Source organism: Saccoglossus kowalevskii, chromosome 16 (genome assembly GCF_978046115.1).
Source record: "Saccoglossus kowalevskii chromosome 16, keSacKowa6.1, whole genome shotgun sequence".
Lineage (NCBI taxonomy): Eukaryota > Metazoa > Hemichordata > Enteropneusta > Harrimaniidae > Saccoglossus > Saccoglossus kowalevskii.
In genome coordinates, this window is record NC_140656.1 from 34,686,206 (window position 1) to 34,707,168 (window position 20,963).

At 34.1% G+C, this 20,963-nt stretch overlaps 1 protein-coding gene across 1 annotated transcript in view; it reads left to right on the forward strand.

Moving 5' to 3' along the window:
* LOC102801360 (5-taurinomethyluridine-[tRNA] synthase subunit MTO1, mitochondrial-like) overlaps nt 1-20,963 on the forward strand; it is an 82,571-nt gene that overhangs the window by 7,265 nt on the left and 54,343 nt on the right. Inside the window, exons 3-6 of the mRNA XM_085491415.1 lie at nt 8,140-8,235; nt 11,047-11,102; nt 13,078-13,243; nt 20,550-20,726. Of these exons, the coding sequence (XP_085347541.1) occupies nt 8,140-8,235; nt 11,047-11,102; nt 13,078-13,243; nt 20,550-20,726 (495 nt within the window). The remainder of the gene's footprint in view (nt 1-8,139; nt 8,236-11,046; nt 11,103-13,077; nt 13,244-20,549; nt 20,727-20,963) is intronic.

The window sequence follows — 20,963 nt, forward strand, 5'->3', positions numbered from 1 at the left end:
ATAAATGCAGTCAATAATGTATAAATATTTCCACTAAATGCTGCCTATAATGCATAAATAATGTCTTCAATCTCAAATGCAGTCAATAATGTATAAATATTGCCTCTAAATGCATTTTCGGACAATTTGGAACTGTGTGTGTGGTGTCACAGACTTTGTGTCCTCGCTGTTATCGTTGATATCTACATCTATTTAAATAAACATTATCAGATGACTCATATGATTCATATACAAACTTTGCTATAGCACCATCTCAGAGTGATGCACTTTGTGCTTTTACTATTGTTTAAATTTAAATGTGATCATGATCAGGCCATACAATTCAATTGTTTTACAATTATCTAGTGCACACCAGAAATTGCACTAGCTAGTATATTCCTCATTGAAAAAAAAATCTGTTTCCGAGTATAAGTTTCTTAAAAAAAGGATGCTCAATGTGATTTTCTTTTTTTTTAGAAAAAATGCAGAAAGTCAAATTTTATCTCCTTTTTTGTGGCTGATGTGCACACTGTCAGGCACAGGTCAACGTGTGTTTGTTAATTAGTTAAATGCATAATAATATGTATCAATACATTTCTACATTTAGATAGATTTATTTATCTAGTGTTATCTTTATAAACAGTTTAGATTATTCTAGTTTATTCATATTTCCCTATTAACTGAGGAAATTACCTTATTATTTCACTGTTAGATCATTTATATGTGTTCTCACATTAAGAGTTACCCCCTATGAGCAATGGAATCAACCTCAAACATGCTAATTATTATGCAAGTGTTACCCATGATTCCTAGCCTTGATAGACATGGCAGTCATCAATGGAGTCTACATTTGAATTTAGTTCATAGTTTTCCAAGTTATTCACTTCTTTGCCCCTCATCAAGGGCACTCACAGTTTAATACTGAAGTTTGTACTACTGATGTCGTTACTGGTTGAAATGTTCAGTGTTCTACCCATGAATAAAGAAGTTAATGACTTTCTTTTGAACTTGATCACTTGAGTCTACTGTATGTGATTTATTCAAACCGAATTCCCACAGCCACACACACTGGCCAAAAACAGATCTAATTTTTTTTACAAAATTTATCTATAAATCTTGAAACAAATAAGACTGTCAGTCTATTATATCTGAAGTCTGAGAAGAAGGATTAATGTAATCCCTTAAAGTAACGTGCGGCTCCGGCAACCCCAGGGATTGCACCAGTGTGTCATGGGAAATGTAATTTGCATGGTTCGCCTAGTTCATTTCCACCTATTGTCCATGACATATTTTTTGTCAGACAACTGACACGCATAAGTGCATGATTAGCCTCTTGAGCAACCCGACTATCAGGTTATCATAGCCAACCAACTATGCCAGTACCCGTGGCTAGGTTCGTCGTTTCATCAACAATGGGGTGAAAACCATCTCTTTACCTTCTCGTAACCGAATTCACGGTCTCGCCTGTCAGAGTTCACCTCTGTTGTCGCTGGAAAAATAAGAATCGAGCAAGTTTACAAGCCTTGTAACTGCGAATGTCATTCTTTACATATCTGTACATGTACATGCTTTAACTGTATAGCAGTTTAAAAAGTGGTATTTCACGTCACAGCAACGCATATAACTTTTATTAACTATTATATCTATTATTAATATTATTATTATTATTGCGCATTGAGACCAAGTTGTCTCTATTTCAACATTTCTCACTAATTCTCAGGGCCAGACCACTATTCCGGCCGAACATTCTCCACTCTCGTGCCATCCACACTCACTCGCGCCAGACTACTTCATGGAGTGATGCCGATGCCCCCGAAGATATTGGACAAACATATCATTTATGATATCACATACTTCAACAACTCTGTGATTACATAAACATATATTGCAGAAACAAATCTAGATTAACACTTTCCTTCCAAAAACAACTTCAGAACTCAGAAGAGTTAGGGGGATGGGGGAGGATTTCATAGCCTCACGCCCGTGCTTCTGATCTGGTGACATGCGAGTTGTGGACCGGAGCGTTGTCCTGCCCCTCCTCTTGATTTTGATAGCTTCTCTTAATTTCGTCAAAAGTAATAGGCTCCTGTAATTGTGGTAGCTTTTGCCAGGAAATGTGTGATCACTACTCCGTCCTGGTCCAAGAAGACTGTGAGCATGACCTTGCCAGTGGAGGGCTGCACCCTTACCTTCTTTGGAGGTGGTGAGTAAATCTGCTTCCACTACATTGACTGGGCTTTGGTCTCTGGATCATAGTGATGGACCCAAGTTTCATCCTGTGTAATTAGTCTTTTGACGAGCACTCAACGTGTTCTTGCTTCTGAAAAGGTGTGAGCAACCTGGGAATCCATCTGGCAGACACATTATGCATATGCAAATGGTCATGAATGATAGTTTCCACAGTCCCTGTACCCTGCTATTTGGCAAACAGTAATGCGTCGATCTTCCAAAATGGCTGCCTCAACGTGATGGACAGATGCCTCATCAATGGCAGAAGAGGGACGACCAGGTCTGGGAGCTGGTTCCACGGACTTCCAGTCATGTTTGAATCCACGATGCTAGCAAGGTTTACAAGGCCATATGATGGAGCATCATCACCATAAGTTTCTTTCATTTCATCAAAAGTCTCCTTTGATGTGCGTCCTTTCAAATACAAAAACCGGATCACTGCGCGACACCCAACTGGCTCCATTTCACACCAGACTCAGTTCAAACACCTGTAAATCAGAAACCACAATTAGTTCAGAGCTGTTTTTTGCAACATACCCCATAGAGATGTAAATCACTACACATGCAAAATTTCATCTAGATCAGAGGTCAAGGGTCACGTCTAGGCTGTTGCTGCGTTCACGTCGCTCTCAAAAACTATCAGTTTTTTACAAGTTTAAAAAGCCAAAACTTCACTATCTACACAAGACAGGGACTGTAAGTGTATCATCTGTCAACTTGTCGTGTTTGTGTGAAGATGGGAATCTCAATAGAGCTATTTCGAGTGCGTGTGGGTTGTTTCACTCAACGTGTCAAGACAACAAAGGATCGCCATTATCGTTCATGGTCAAGGTCAGATCATGACATTCACCTTGTAGCGATCGCTATACGGTTAGTTCTGATCGCGTTATTAATAGTATCGGGCGATGTTGAAGTGAATCCAGGCCCACAACCAACAACCAGACAAACAACATTGGCATTTGGAAATGGTAAGGATAAAGATGGGCATGCTGCGTCGGCATCCGAACAGATCAAAGAAGTGACAAATGCGGCCATTATGGACACATTAAAGAAAATGGGAGCTGATATTCGTGAAAGGGTTGATAAAGTTGAGGAACATGTGAAGGAAATGAAAGATGAATTATCCAAACAAATACAACGTAATACTGAAGACATCCATGTGCTTAAAGAAGAGATAACTCAGTTGAGATCGGAAAATGAACAGTTAAAACTTCAAAACAGTTCTATAAATCACCGTTTGCTACAATATGAAAGGGAAAAAAGTGAAAGTGAAGATAGAGCAAGGAGATCAAATTTGGTATTCTACGGTATTCCACAAGAACAAAATGAGACCTGGGAAATGACAGAGGAAAAAGTGAAGAGCCAAATATCGGAAAATCTTGAATTAGATTCGTCATCTATGGACATAGAGAGGGCACATCGCGTATTTAATGCTCCAAATGTTAGAGGCTCAAAGCCAGTTGTTGTTAAATTTGTGCGTTATAAGGATAAAGAGAAAGTTCGAAGAAACGCTTACAAACTGAAAAATACTAACTTTTCAATCGAGGAAGATTTTTCAAGAAACACTAGAGCTAAACGCAAGCAACTTTTTGCAAAGAAGAAAGACATTCTGCAGGCAAATAATAGTGCAAAGGTATATATAAATTATGTTACCATGTCCGTTGTATATCCAAGTGGGGAGAAAGTTAAGTATATGGTAGATGATACAACTGGTACTGTCAAAACCCTTAATACACATAGATAGAGGTGGGGCCAAGGCCCGGGTATACGAGATGTTCCCGAATCCAGTATTCGTTTTCTGTCATGGAATGTTCAGGGGTTAAGAAATAAGTTATTTAATGAATCATTTCAACAATTTGTGTCAGAGTTTGATATTATTTCCTTTGAGGAAACATGGCTTCATAAGCAGAATTTACCCGATGTATGTTTAGCTGATTATGATGTTTTTCATTCAGTCAGAGAGAAAAAGTCACAATCCGGTAGATGTGGTGGCGGGGTATCTGTTTTCATTAAAAGATGGTGCCGCCAAGGGATAACTAAATTGTCAACTAAATTAAAAGATTCGGTTTTCATTATGCTAGATGCAGGTTATTTTGGCTTGCAAAATAACATTATTGTAGGTTCTCTGTATATTCCTCCAGAGCGGTCAACCGCCTATACAGACGAAACTAATGGTATTGATTTATTAGGTCAACAATTGAGTAGTTTGGGGGCTCAGTACCCTGACTGTTACTGGTTACTTATGGGCGACTTCAATGCCAGAACAGGTCAAGATTTTGATTATATTATTGGCGATTCTTTAGACCACATTCAAACTTCAACTGAAAGTTATGTAGAGGATACCTTTGAGATTAAGAGAAATTCAAAAGATATGCTTAAAAATAATTTTGGGAATAGTCTGCTTGAATTGTGTTGTGAATATTCAATTCATTTCCTGAATGGTAGATTGGGGGCAGATTTAGCAGGGGAGTTCACATGTACAGCTAACAGGGGATCCAGTGTGGTAGATTATGTTATAGCATCGACTCCACTATTTCAAAACATTACCAGTTTTTGTGTAGGGGACAGAGGTGATTCAGACCATTTCCCATTATTGTGTTCTATGAATATTAAGTTGTTGAATAACACATCAGAGGAATCTGAAACACTTTATTATACGTATTCACCATTTAAATGGGATAAGGAAAAGAGTCACTTCTTTCTAGAAAATATGATGTCCAATAAGGGGGTAAATATGATAAATCAGGTTCTAAATTCTAATACAGAATGTGTAAATGATATTATCGAAAATCTGTATAATGTTTTAAACTGGGCAGCTAGTGATTTCAGGAAACGTGCATATTGTGGCAAAGGTGTTCACAGGCAGCCATACTCGACCTAGTTTAATACACATTGTATGTCAGCTAAACGTGACATGTACTCTGCATTACGTAAATTCAGAAAGCATGATGATCTTGAAAGCTTACAAAATTATAAAACATTAAAGGTAGCTTTTAAAAAGGTATGTGAAAAAACAAAAAGCAAATTCAAACGTGATGCTTGTAAGAATTTACGAGAGGTAGATAGAAATGATTTGTGGAAACAGGTCAAATGGTTCACGGGAGTCAGTAAGCATTGTCCAAACATTGCACCGACAAAATGGCTGCAACATTTTGAAATACTTCACAACCCCGAAAGACAAAAGTCACCTTTAGATGCCACAGTTGAGCAATATTTAGAAGATTTTGATTACGCGGGCAATAGTCAGGATGGCAGTATAAATGAAATTTTGAATAGGAAAATTTCAGAAATAGAAATTTTACATGCACTGAAAAAACTAAAAAATGACAAATCCCCTGGACCGGATGGCATTCCCAATGATTTTTATAAAGCTGCCAAAAATATACTTGTTCCCGTTCTAATGTTCATGTTTAATGTTATTTTTGACACCGGTGTCTTTCCAAATGAATGGTGTAAAGGTATAATAGTACCAATACATAAAAAGGGAAGTATGACTGATCCACAGAATTACAGGGGAATTACCTTATTAAACTCAATGAGTAAAATTTTCACATCAATATTGAATATAAGACTGGTCAAATGGGCAGATGCTGTGGGTTGTATTACAGATTGTCAGGCAGGTTTTCGCAAAGGTTATAGTACGGTTGATAACATCTTTGTCTTGCATGTTATGGTTCAAAAATATTTGAGTAAATCAAAAGGTAGATTTTATTGTGCATTTGTGGATTTTAGCAAAGCTTTTGATTCAGTAGACCATAACTTATTATTGTATAGACTATGTATAGAGGGTATTAGTGGGAAAATGCTTATTATTTTGAAGTCCATGTACAAAGATGTCAAAGCCTGTGTTAAATCGCAGCAAGGTATTACAAACTACTTCTCTTGTCATGTTGGGGTACGTCAGGGATGCATGATTAGTCCATTTTTATTTACATTATTCATCAATGAACTCAATACTATGTTAAAAAATTCAGGTCACGTGGGTATTCAAATCTCACAGGAACTTCTAAACTTATTTTCACTTTTGTATGCAGATGATGTGGCCATTTTTAGTGATTCTCCTATTGGCTTACAGAGACTTCTGTCGATTTTGGAAAAATTTTGTACACTTTGGAAAATGTCGGTAAACTTAAGTAAAACAGAAATTATAGTTTTTAGACGCGGGGGCATTGTTAAGAAAAGTGAAAACTGGGCTTTTGGAGGGACACAGATTAATACAGTAAGTTACTACAAATACCTTGGTTTATTGATCTCTAGTAGAAATTCATGGTCAATGGCTGTAAATACATTAGCAAGACAAGCACAAAAAGCGATGGGGGCAATTTTTCGCATGATACATAATACTGGGAGTCTTCCATATAATGATTATTTTAAATTATTTGATGGTATGATTTTACCAATTTTGAGTTACGGATCAGAGATATGGGGACATAATAGGTATCAGGTAGTAGAAAGAGCCCAGTTAAAATATTGCAAAGCTTTTTTAGGAGTTAAGTCTTCCACATCCGACGTTGCAGTACTCGGAGAGTGTGGTAGATACCCTATATATAATTATACAATCAAAAAGTGTATGAAATACTGGCTAAGACTATTAAGCATGCACCCAAGTAGAGTTGCTAAGCAAGCTTATAAACTTGCGCTCAATCTTGATGAAAATGACAGAACGTCATGGGCAACACACATAAAATCTATTCTTTTTGAGTTTGGTTTTGGTGAAGTGTGGTTTTGGCAGGGTCCTGGTGACCCTGAAGCCTTTCTTTGTCAATTCATGTCAAGGGCAAATGATATTTTCAGACAAAATTGGAGAGCGGAGGTGTGTACAAAAGACAAACTACGTACATATTGTAATTTCAAAGTCCTATTCCAGAGGGAAGATTATTTATTATTTATTAGTAATGTTAAATTGAGAAGAACATTATCATGCTTTAGATGTTCCAGTCATGTATTGGCAATAGAGGGCGGCAGGATCTTGGGGCTTGACATTGATTTTAGACTTTGTCGAGTCTGTGACATGATGGAAGTAGAGGACGAATATCATTTCATTATGATATGTCCTCTGTACGAGATGCTTAGAAAGCGGCTCATTCCCATTTGGGCTTATACAAATCCATCTGCAAATAAGTTTTATTCTTTAATGTCATGTAATTCATTTGAAATTATTAGTAACTTAGCTGTTTTTATACAAAATGCATTTAAGTTGAGACAAGATGTACTTGACCTTTGACCAAAAGATTTGTTGCATCAGTATTGTAATAAGCAAAAGGGGCCAGTGGCCTATAAGAGCAAATAAAAAAAAAAAAAAAATATAAATATATATATCTAGATCAGAAAACTGGAAGTGGGTCAGGGGCATTACTTATTAAACGTCCCTCGTAGGAGAATAGGATCATGTATTTTTCTTGTATATATTTGCTCAGGGGATTAAGTTACGAACATTTCTGTGAACCTCCTAAAAATTGAGTTTGTAGGCGGAATCGGCCGTTTCTCATTCTCTCTAAAAGTTTTTTTCAAAATCAACAGATAATTAATCACGCAAGTGATGTCTGGATAAAATCAATCTATGCATGCTAGCAAAATTAAGGTGATGACATATTTTACTCATGTTTTGTCACCAATACAACTTTAAAAGAGTCACAGTAACCTTTTTTGAGGTGCTTCATATGTTGTAATTACTTATGACCTTAAAATCATACAATTTACTGCAATGAGAAGCAAACAAATAATTTGTAATAGATATTTATTTTCTTTATTTTTATCATGATTTTCAGCCATTTCAGTATTTGTTCATTCACCACGGACTATAGACAGTGTTGTGCGAGACCTCACTGGCAGTGTATAACAAAGAGGCTTGTCTGCACAGTCCAAACGTTGACACATTTTGTATAAATGTAATTAAATGTCACGTTATAATGTATGCTCGTTTTGTGCTAGGTGAAATGTCTTGTAATCCATCTTTTGGTGGGATTGGGAAAGGTCATTTAATGAAAGAGGTGGATGCATTGGATGGACTGTGTGCTAAAATATGTGGTAAGTAAAACAAAACACTGCAGTATGTATCAAAGGTAGATATGGTTATTTATATAACTTTTGGTCATGTGACCTATTCTAGTCATTTTGTAAATATACACGTTTCTTTATCTTTATGCTAATTGTAAACCAATCACTCTTGTATTCATATGCAGAGTGTAATTGCTACAGATAAATGTGACATATTTTGTGCAGTTGAATATTTTTTTGCTTAGATTTATTTACAGTTTTTCTTTCCAATGCAACTTAATTTTACTTGTTTTTTAGCTCCGTTGTCAACAAAGTCGACACAGCAGAGGTGTTCATATTATTGATTGTCCGTCGTCGTCAACTTTACAATTTCAACTTCTTCGAAACTGCAAAAATGTTTTCAAATTGGATATGCAAGTACCTTGGATGGTTCTTCCTCAGATTTGTTCATTTCATGTCAAAATCTCAAATTTTCTATTTTTGGTGAATATTTTTGTCATTTTTGGTAAAAAGTGATATTTTCGACTTCTTGTTAAAAACCACAAGTCTGATTGCTTTGATATTACATATATAGCTACTAATGTGGACATCTCTCAGATTTGTTCATTTTGCAATGATATCTTTAATTCTCTAATTTTGGTGAATATTTTTGTAATTTTTGGTAAAAAGTGATATTTTTGACTTCTTGTTGAAAACCACTAGTCTGATTGCTCTAATATTATATGTATAGGTACTACATCTAGACCTCTCTCAGATTTGTTCATTTTATGATGATATCTTCAATTCTCTAATTTTAATGAATATTTTTGTCATATTTGGTAAAACATGACATTTTTGAATTCAGATTGTTTTGATACTATACATATTTTCTAATGATATCTTCAGTTCTTAATTGAAATGTACATTGCTAACAGTGGAGCTATCTCAGATGACAGGCTGCTTGTTTATTTTATTTTTGGCAATTAGTGTTACCGGCAGTTGAGTAGTAATAGCAAATGCAACAAATCATGATAGATCTTCCCGATGTACGCTGCCTTAGTGAGACTTGTTTTGTCACATCATTGCCATTACCTGCAATGGGCAAATTACTGTTCTTTCTCAAGTATTTGTTTTTTAATTCAGCGGCGCCGCACCCGTGAACGACTTGGCAACTTTTTGGCAGACTTACGTTTTTATCACCGTCTTTGTATGGCTAACAAAGGCAGGATTAACGTTCGAGCAATACATGTTATTGTTTTAAATTTGGGCAAGATGAGACAGACACTTGTTAAAGTTAAGTTAAGCCTAATCTCACAACAAATTTACTTTCTGGATTAAATTTACAATGGATAACAAAAGACAGATTAACTTTAAAAACAACATAAACAATAGTGTCCCATGATTCTTTGGTGCAATCCATGGGATTGAGCGGTTCCCCTTTAACAAAGCATGGATGTACTAAAAAGCATCACAGGCAAGTATCTAAGTGTCACGGTACTGTGACGATTCAGAGGCCTGGTGAGAACACTGGCTATTGTAAATAAGACCATGCACCTTGGCTAGGAATGAGCAGCTTTAGTCAATGTACAACGTCTGGAGTTGACAACAAGATAGATAGAATCCACATCAACCACTGTTGGTAGAGCCTCTAACAACTGGGATATTAGATTTCCAATGGAGGTTACTGGGAAAGTAATGTCAATGTTAGGTATTCATGAGCAAATGACAAAGTGTACAACAGATTGCAGAGTCTTTCAATGGTATAATCCAAAACACTGACTCGAAAGCGTGGGTTCCAATTTACTCTGACTAAATCAGTGGGTTTGTATCTGTAAATCAGTGGGTTTGTATCTGTAAATCAGTGGGTTTGTATCTGTAAATCAGTGGGTTTGTATCTGTAAATCAGTGGGTTTGTATCTGTAAATCAGTGGGTTTGTATCTGTAAATCAGTGGGTTTGTATCTGTAAATCAGTGGGTTTGTATCTGTGAATCAGTGGGTTTGTATCTGTGAATCAGTGGGTTTGTATCTGTGAATCAGTGGGTTTGTATCTGTGAATCAGTGGGTTTGTATCTGTAAATCAGTGGGTTTGTATCTGTAAATCAGTGGGTTTGTATCTGTAAATCAGTGGGTTTGTATCTGTAAATCAGTGGGTTTGTATCTGTAAATCAGTGGGTTTGTATCTGTAAATCAGTGGGTTTGTATCTGTAAATCAATGGGTTTGTATCTGTAAATCAGTGGGTTTGTATCTGTAAATCAGTGGGTTTGTATCTGTAAAACAGTGGGGTTGTATCTGTAAATCAGTGGGTTTGTATCTGTAAATCTATAATTGTGGTCTTTCTAGCCTGGTATTGAAACAATAGGATATTCTAATGCATGTCATCCTTTTGTCATATCTATTTTAACCTTTAACCACCAGTTCCCTCTTTTCATCAAAAATTCACAAAATAGTCCTGTTTACAGTCTGCCATTTCCTTCTGAAAATTTACACAAATTTTGTCTGTTGGCTCCAAAATTAGGGTTGATTTCCAAAAATATTGAAAATTAACAGTGCAGAAAAATCTGGTGGTGAAAATTACCAGAATTTGTTTTTCTGGATTGTTTTAATCATTTTAACTTGATGAAACTGTGTGTGATTCCAGCAAGAGACTGTGTATTTGAACAAGGTAAATGTATCCAATCAGAGCTAGTCTAGCAGATAGCAGCTAAAACATAATGATTGGATTTTGAATTGTCACAGAGGGTGCACTCACTGAAAGGAATTGTCAAGGTGATATTGGTGATTTCATTGCTGAATAAGTGGAGCTTAGCCTCGTTCTCAGTCATCTGTTACTGTGATCACTTATTTTGGCATTTTTTTTTAGACCGGGCTGGTATACATTACAAAATATTGAATCGAAGGAAAGGACCTGCAGTATGGGTAAGTTAGCTTGACTTTATGACATTAGATTTTTTTTAATTCAAATGTCATTTAAGGCCATGTATTGATATCAACATTTATTTGGTTCCAAAATGTTATTTTTGCTGTGTATTATGAAAAGGACATATTACTACAATGTTTATATCTTGACAATGAAATTAATTTGTTCATTGAAGGTATTTTTGTCATTGTAAAATATCTGTTCTAATACTGAGGCACTGAAAAAGGCAGGTATACTACAAAATGTTGCACAATCCACAACATTATATCAACTTCATTTTAAATGTAATTCTGAGCTGAGTAATTAATAACTTTAAATCATAAAAAATGAAGTACAAATTTTATAAAGCACTCAAAATGTTCCTCTTGAACTTGCAATGAGTCCTTGAAGTAGCATATTACTGATGGAGCAAGTTTGTTTTTGACTCCCACGTGCGAAGCACATAATGGGAGTCTTTGCAGTTAGTGTGTCTGTATGTGTGTATGTGTGTCCGACTGTTCCACTGCTATCTCAAGAACCATACATCGGTTTTTGATGAAACTTGGTGCATAGATGCTCTGGGCCAATGCGCAGATTTGATTAGGTTTTGGTAAAAATCCATGCTCGTTAATTACCTAATTTGCATGATAATTAGCTAATTTTTAGCTGTTTTATGACTGTTCCACTGATATCTAAAGAACCACTCATTGGATTTTGATGAAACTTGGTACATAGATGCTCTGAACATATGCGCAGATTTGATTAGTTCTTGGTAAAAATTCGTGCATATTAATTACCTAATTTGCATAATTAGTTAATTTTCAGCTTTTCCACTGGTATCTCAAGTACTAATCATCGCATTTCAATGAAACTTGGTACATAGATCCTTTAGGACTATGCAGAGACCTGATTAGTTTTAGGGTAAATAATTGTGCATATTAATTAACTAATTTGCATAATTAATTCTCAGCTTTTCTACTAATATCTAAAGTACTAATCATCACATTTCAATGAATCTAGAATTATGCAGACCCAATTAGTTTCCGGTAAATCTTTGTGCATATTAATCACCTAATTTGCATAATTAACCAACTTTCACACTGATATCTCAGGTATTAAACATCACATATCAATGAATGTACATGGATGCTGTAGGACAATAGACAGAATTGGATAATTGTGGGTTAAAATCTGTACATATTAATTACCTAATTTGCATAATTAACCAATTTTAAGCCATCACACTGATATCTAAAGTACTAATTATTCCATTTCAATGAAACTTAGTACAAAGATGCTCTAGGCCAATGTACAAATCTAAATAGTTTGGGGTAAAAATCTGTTCATATTAATTCCCTAATAAGCATAATAATTCATAATTTTTTGGTTCTAATCACATTTCAATTAAACTTGGAAACATAGATTTTCTGCTACATTGCGCAGACCTTATTAGTTTTACACTCAAATCTGTTCATATTAATTTTCTGATTTGCATAATTAGTTTTCAGCTAAGTAATTTCGAATTATATTTAATGTGTCTCCAATACTCTCAGCACATGGGAGTTCTTTCTAAGCTTTCTTTGATTGTAATTGGTCATTGCAAGGTTTATTTGAGTACTAGAAGATTCTTGTTAGCGGCAACATTGATTTACCTTGCTGATTCATCCCTTCAGCGAAAATAGCAAAAATAAATCCCAAGTGAAAGTAATTTAAAGTATACTGTTACCATAGCTTGCATAATTAAAAAAAAAACTCTCAACCAATCAGAGCAATGTATTCAGCAAATGATATGGTGGTATGATATATTTATTGATTAGTGATAACTTGGCAGTGTGGTCTATATTGTCATGAACCAATTAACAATTAATCCATTTCAAGTGTATCACACTACTATATGTTGGGACTGTCTTCAAAATGAATTTGCGTTAACACCAGCTACCAAGCAATGTCAAAATTTGCACACTGTAATGAAAGCTCTTTATGATTAATATGCAGGGTCCGCGAGCTCAGATTGACAGGAACCTTTATAAAACATATATGCAAGATGAACTATTAAATATGCACAATCTGACAGTGAAAGCTTCTTCAGTAGAGGATTTAATTGTACAGACATGTCCTGTGGGTGGTGAAATAAAAAAAAATTGCAATGGTGTTATAACAGGTAAGGATGTGTTAAAGGTTTACATAGTAGAGTTACAGTAAGTATGAAAACTTATAATTTCACCTCTGTGCTTCCATCTGTCCATGTTTGTGTAATAATAATAATAATAATAATAATAATAATCTTTATTGTAATCGTATCCTTATTAGGATCTTGACAAAAGTGTACAATAAAGTATAGAGAAAAAAAAAAGAAGTAAAATAAAAAAATAACATTAAACACATTAAATAAAATTAAAATACATGTAACTATTTAGATTTTGAGGCAGATGACATACTGTTTTTTTTAATATTTTCTTCTCTCAGATTGAAACAGTTGTAAATATATTTAGACAGTTCTATTATAATTGACTCATCATCACTAGTCATTATGGCTATCATTTTTTCTTCATTTGATATAATATTATTAAGATGTTTTGACATGGTAATTAGGGGTTCTCTCACATTTGTGTAGAATTTACATTTGAGCAGGAAGTGTTCTTCATCCTCTATTTCATTTTCATCACAGACTGGACATTTTCTGTCACTTATTTCTACATTACTGTATCTTCCCATTTCAATCTGCAAAACATGTGCACTTAGTCTAAATTTTGATAATAAAGATCGATGATGCGGGTTTTTTATTATGTCTAAGTATTTTTCAAATGTAAAGTCCTTTTTTAGCTGCCTATAGGTACGAAGTTTATTTTTGTGGTTGATGCCTTTATTATCGTTGTTTAGAGTGTTCCTGGCATGTACTTTAAATTTGGTTATTAGTTTGTCAGTTATTTGTTCAATAAAGTTATCTTCTATGCTTTTATCACTCCATGCACTTTCCATGCTTGTATACTCTAGGCAATTTTTTATGCTGGATACCCAGTTTTGAGTGCCAGAATTGTCTAGAGCGATGCCAAGCTTGTACGCATCATATATTAGTGTATTATCAGGCATTTTTTTAATTCTAAGCCAATATTTTAACATTTGTTTGATGCCAGTGATAATTAATGGGTATCTCCCTAATTCAATTAAGCATGCAATGTTTGTTGCTCTACTATTGACCTTGAGTAGGAATTTGCAATATTTAATGTGCATTTTTTCCATGGGTGACATGAGATTCATAAAGTATTTTTTATTATTCACAATGTCACCCGCCCAAATTTCACAACAGTATAAAAGAATTGGTTTGATCATTGAGTCAAACATTTTTAAGTATATTTTAATTGGGATTAATGTTTCTAAATATAGTAGCTGTTTAATTTTGAAACATGCCTTCAGTGCCCTATTTTTCAGATCCTGTTGTGCTACATTAAATTTCCCTGTTAAATTTAGTTTCATTCCAAGATATTTATATGCTGAAACTCTTTCTAATTCAGAGCCATTGATTTGGAATTTGAAATTATTTAGAAGCTTGCCTGATTTATTGAAGATCATTGATTTAGATTTAGAAATGTTTATATGTAGCTTCCATTGTTTGCAGTAATCCTGTAGATTGTTAATAGCGTTTTGTAAACCACTACTTGTTTCTGACAAAAGAACCAAGTCATCAGCATAAAGTAAGCAAGAGAGCCTATTGTTTAGTAGCATTGGTGGGTCATTTTTGCCAGATTCAATGTGTGATTTAATATCGTTCACGAATATATTAAAAAGGAGAAGGCTAAGGCCATCCCCTTGTCTGATGCCTCTTTGAACAGGGAAACATTTAGTCATGCCATTTTTGGTTTTGACTGTACTTGTTGAGTTTTGATAGATGTTTTTAATTACTTGATAGAAATTGCCAGAAATGCCAATTTGTCTTAGTTTGTATAATAGGCCATGGTGCCAAACTGAATCAAAGGCCTTTTGGAAGTCTATGAAACAGGCAAATATATATTTTTTATTTTGAAGATATTTAGTTAGCAGCTGTTTAAGAACAAAAATGTGGTCTCTTGTGCCAAATTTTGGCATGAATCCAATTTGTTCTTTAATTATATAGTTCTTTTCTTGTAGATAAACTGTAAGCCTTTGTTTCATGATGGATGTAAACAGTTTGCTCAGAGTATTGAGCAGAGTTATACCCCTATAGTTGTCTGGGTTGGCTTTGTCACCTTTTTTGTGTATAGGTGTGATAATACCTATGTTCCAGTTGGTAGGAAAATTGCCACTTGCTAAGATTAAATTGTGTGTATTCCATACATGCCTGAACCGATCATGTTCAAACTTCACATATACATAAAATACATTAAATAAGGAATATTTCAATCTTACTAAGGACATCTACTTATGTACGGTCTACATTCCACCTTCTAACTCATCATACTATGAGAATAACAATGTTGATCCATACAGTTTACTACAGGATGAAATCAACTTCTACAAACAACAAGGTCATATAATGCTACAAGGTGATTTTAATGCTCGGACTGCTGATCTACAAGACATTATTGAAGATGATGATGACAATCATGTACCAACACCAGATTATTATTTGTATGATACTGTATCCACTAAAAGACATAATATGGACACAATGAAAAATACTTTTGGTGATGAATTGGTAAATATGTGCAAACAGAGTCAGTTTTGAATGGGAGGGCTATCGGAGATAAAATTGGACGATTTACATGTCATGAATGGAATGGTTCGAGTACAGTGGATTATTCAATTACTGACGTCTATCTACAAAAATATATCATGCATTTCAAAATACATGAGCCCAATATAGCATCTGACCATTGCCAGTTAACAACAGTCATCAAATTACCATCCTTCAAACATAATAACACTAATCAAAATATCCGATTAAAGAAGGCTCCAGGAAAATATTAATGGTCAACAGAAACCAAAAGTCTCTACCGACTGTACTTAAAAACAGAAAAAAGTGAAAAGACTATCAATAACTTCATACAAATAAACCTTTCTGAGGTCTCCACCAGTTACATTGCAGACCAATTTCAGCAAACACTGGAACATCTTGCGCTTGACTGTCTGATGGTTAAGAAAACTTGCAGAAGCCCACGCAAAGTTAACCAACTACCAGACATTGCATATGAGGAATGGATAAAACATTTCCAATTCATTAGTAATAATGCCAACATACCGATAAATCAACAACATGATATGAACAACCAATTACTCAGACAGGAGGAAAACAATAATCACAACATATCTCTAAACAAAGAGATGTCAACACAAGAAATTAGTACCGGGTAAGGCTCTCAAAAATTTGAAAACTGGGAAATCTTCAGGAATGGATAGGATTCCAGCTGAAATGCTGAAGTTCAACACTCCACTGTTAATTACTGCACTTCAAAAATTATACAATCATATCCTACACACGAGATCATATCCAGATATGTGGAATAAAAACACCATTACTCCAATTCACAAGAAAAATGACCCACTGAATCCAGGAAACTATAGGGAGATTTCAACCAGTAGTGTCATTGGTAAGATCTTCGCTATGATACTTAATGGAAGAAACAACAAACATCTTGAAGACAACAACATTATACACAAGAATCAAACAGGTTTCAGAAAAAAACACAGGACCATAGATCATATTCTAACTTTACATACTATGGTAAAAAACATAAAAAAAACTGTTCTGCTGCTTTGTGGACCTAAAGAAGTGCTTTGATAGTATATGACAAACTGGTCGTTTATACAAATTGCAAATTAATGGCATTAATGGCTCATTATATAACATTATCAAAAGCATGTACTCAAATATTAAATTCCATGTCAAGCTTAATGACAAAATTACACCCGAATTTCAGACAGCCAATGGAGTCAAACAAGGATGCCTCCTTAGCCCCACTTTATTCAGTATTTTCATTAATGACCTTGTTGAAGTATTAAATAAGACTGCTACTGACCAACCTGAGCTAAATAAGATAAAAATATCTAGTTTATTATTTGCAGATGATATTGTTCTTACATCAACTTCCAAGGGTGGATTACAGTCATTACTTAATGCACTTCATAATTATACTACTGAATGGAGCTTGGAAGTCAACACCACTAAGACTAAGACCATGACATTTTCTAAAATACAGCAGAGATCTGATGATCCATTTTTTACTTATGGTGACATAACACTAAACCATACCAAGACATTCACATACTTGGGTGTGACATTAAACAGCAATGGCTCCCTAAACAAAACTATGGAGACACTCTCAGATAAGGCTAGAAAAGCAGAACGACTGATGGCTAATATTTATGATAATAATTTCAACAACTTTAAACTTAAGGCCAAACTTTTTGAAATGTTACAACTACCTATTTTACTATATGCATCTGAGTTATGGGGTATGTCGGTTAGGACAGAAAAGTGGGACACCACTGTTACTGAAAAATTTCACCTAAAATATTGCAGGCACATTTTTAATATTAATAACAGAAGTAGTACAATAGGCTGTAGGCTTGAAACTGGCAGGCTACCTTCAATTTCAAAGATTCAAATTGAAGCTGTCATGTACTACCAAAACATTAAAAACAATGGTCCAATTAATTTTACTTTCCATGCAGTTAAAGAACTTGAAAACAACTGCTATAAAGGATCATAGTTGGAAGACATTAACAAAATTAAAGACCTGTATAATATTGATATCCAGACTGTTTCTAGTAAGGTACTCTACCAGAAAATTAAAAACCATTATACTAACATGTGGATTAATAATATCAAGAGACCAGATGCCAAACTCAGATCTTATAGTCTACTTAAAAGTGATATTAGTCAAGCTAAATACTTACAATACTTGTATTTTAATTTTATTTAATGTGTTTAATGTTATTTTTTTATTTTTACTTCTTTTTTTTTTTCTATACTTTATTGTACACTTTTGTCAAGATCCTAATAAGGATACGATTACAATAAAGATTATTATTATTACAACTGTTAAATAATAGACAAGATATTAAATTATTGTCTCAATTGAGACTTAGTTGTCACAAACTCAAAATAGAAGTAGGCAGACATAAGAGACCTAAAATCCCATTAGAGAACAGGATTTGTGATAAGTGTAGGAGCGACTGTATTGAAGACGAAGTTCATTTTATTACAGACTGTAGCTATTACACTGATGAAAGGGATATTATGTACACTGAATTTACCAAGGAAATCCCCACTTTCCAGTCTGAAAACAATATCGACAAGTTTATTATCATTATTACTACTAATAATCCTAAACAAATTCGACATGTGACACAGTATCTGAAAGTGTGTTTTGAAAACACAAACTACATTAATTTTTTACTACCAAATCTTATGTTATTTTAACGTTCTGTTTTTTACTTCCCTTTTTACTATACCTTTTATTACTTTCAGCCAAAAATGAATTTGTAATTTCATTACAGTGTAATAAAACTGTATTATTATTATTATTATTATTATTATACATGTATATCACAAAAGTTTTGTGATTTGTTTAAAGAATGTATCAAAATCATGCATTTCTACCATCCCAGAAGTATATCTTTGTCATGTATGGAGGGATTTTGTTCAAACTTGGTTCATATATTGGACATTATGGAACCTGAATGCATATTACTTTGTTTTGCAAATCCTAAAAGCACTGAGGAAAGTTTTCATTTGAAGCAGTTTCCTCTTCATTAGATTGTACACGTGTTTGAAAAGCCTTTGTCACTGTAAATGTTCATACAATGTGTGACTGCTATTTGAGTAGTTTTTAACATTCCTGCTTTACTTGGCTTTGGTGTTGATGGCATGTTTAAAAAAAGTGCCCAGGTGTTTTTGTAAAAGTACATTACACATACATGTAGGTGCTGCTTTTCATATTTTAATTATTGACTCCCGTGTGCGAAGCACAAAAGGGAGTCTTTGCAGTTACCCTGTCTGTATGTCTGTATGTCTGTATGTATGTATGTATGTATGTATGTCACTTTTTTTGTTCCACCGTTATCTCAAGAACCACAATCAAATTTTGATGAAACTTGGTACATAGATGCTCTGGGATAATGCGCAGAGTTGATTAGGTTTTGGTAAAAATCTATGAATATTAATTACCTAATTTGCATGATAATTAGCTGATTTTTAGCTGTCCCAAGACTGTTCCACTGATATCTAAAGAACCACTCATTGGATTTTGATGAAACTTGGTACATGGATGTTCTGAACTAGTGCGCAGATTTGATTAGTTTTGGGTAAAAATCTATGAATATTAATTACCTAATTTGCATGATAATTAGCTGATTTTAAGCTGTTCTATGACTTTTCCACTGATTTTTGAAGAACCACTTATTGGATTTCAATGAAACTTGGCACATGGATGCTCTGAACTAAGGCACAGATTTGATTAGTTTTTGGTAAAAATATGTTAATATTATTAATTACCTAATTTATATAATGATTAATCAATTTTCAGCTTTTCCACTGATATCTCAAGTACTAATCATAAAATTTCAATAAAACTTGGTACATAGGTGTCCTATGACACTGCACAGACCTGATGGTTTTTAGGGTAATATCAGTACATATTAATTACCTAATTTGCATAATTAATTAACTTTAGCTTTTGATATTTCGAGTAGTAATGATCACGTTTCAATGAAACTTGGTACATAGTTACTTGAGGACTGTGCAGAGACCTAATTAGTTTTTTGGTAAATATTTGTGCATATTAATCACCTTATTAGCATAATTAGTTAATTTTCAGCTTTTCACCTGATATCTCAAGTACTAATCATCACATTTCAATGAGACTTGCGACATAGATATTCTAGGACTATGCAGAGACCTGATTAATTTTGAGATAAAAAATTGTGCCTATTAATTACCTAATTTGCATAATTAGTTAATTTTTTGCTGTTCTATGGCTGTTGCACTGATGTCTAAAAACCACTCATTGGATTTCAATAAAACTTTTAAAGAGTACCCATCACATTTCAATGAACCTAAGACTATGCACCATATTAGTTTTTGGTAAATATTTATGCTTCTTAATCACCTAATTAACATAATTAATTAATACTAATATCTCAAGTATTGATCATCACATTTGAATAAAACTTGGTACATAAATGCTCTAGGACAATAGACAGCCTGATTAATTTTGGGTTAAAATCTGTTCATATTAATTCTCTAATTAGCATAATAATTAATATTTTTTTGGTTCTAATCACATTCCAATGAAACTTGGTACATTGTGCAGACCTTATTAGTTTTACACCTAAATCTGTTCATATTAGTTACCTTATTTGCATAATTAGTTTTCAGCTATTCCATCAATATCTCAAGTATAAGTAATTTTGAATTAATTTTTAATGTGTCTCCAAAACTCTCAGCACACGGGAGTTCTTTCTAAGCTTTCTTTGATTGTTATTCACAGAGGATGGTACAGCAATACTTAGCAAGACTGTCATATTAACAACTGGTACATTTTTACGAGGAGAGATACATATTGGACTAGAAAGTAAACCAGCTGGTCGTCTTGGCGATCAAGCGACTGTTGGATTAGCAAAAACTTTAGAAGATTCAGGATTTCAAATTGGAAGATTAAAAACAGGTTTGCAGCTTTAAGTCTTCGTTTTAACCAATTTTGAAGCCCTCTTTGATTTTTAAAGGTTTGTTTAAAGGTCTGTTTTAGATTGAGATACTGTTGTCTCATGATATCACCTTCCATGATATGAAATGTACACTCTGTTCGCACGGACCAATCTGATTCTTTTGATTCTCAATTTTATTTACTTAGTATGACACTGCTTTAGTACACTGCACCTGGTGGCATTGGTTGGGGGTATGA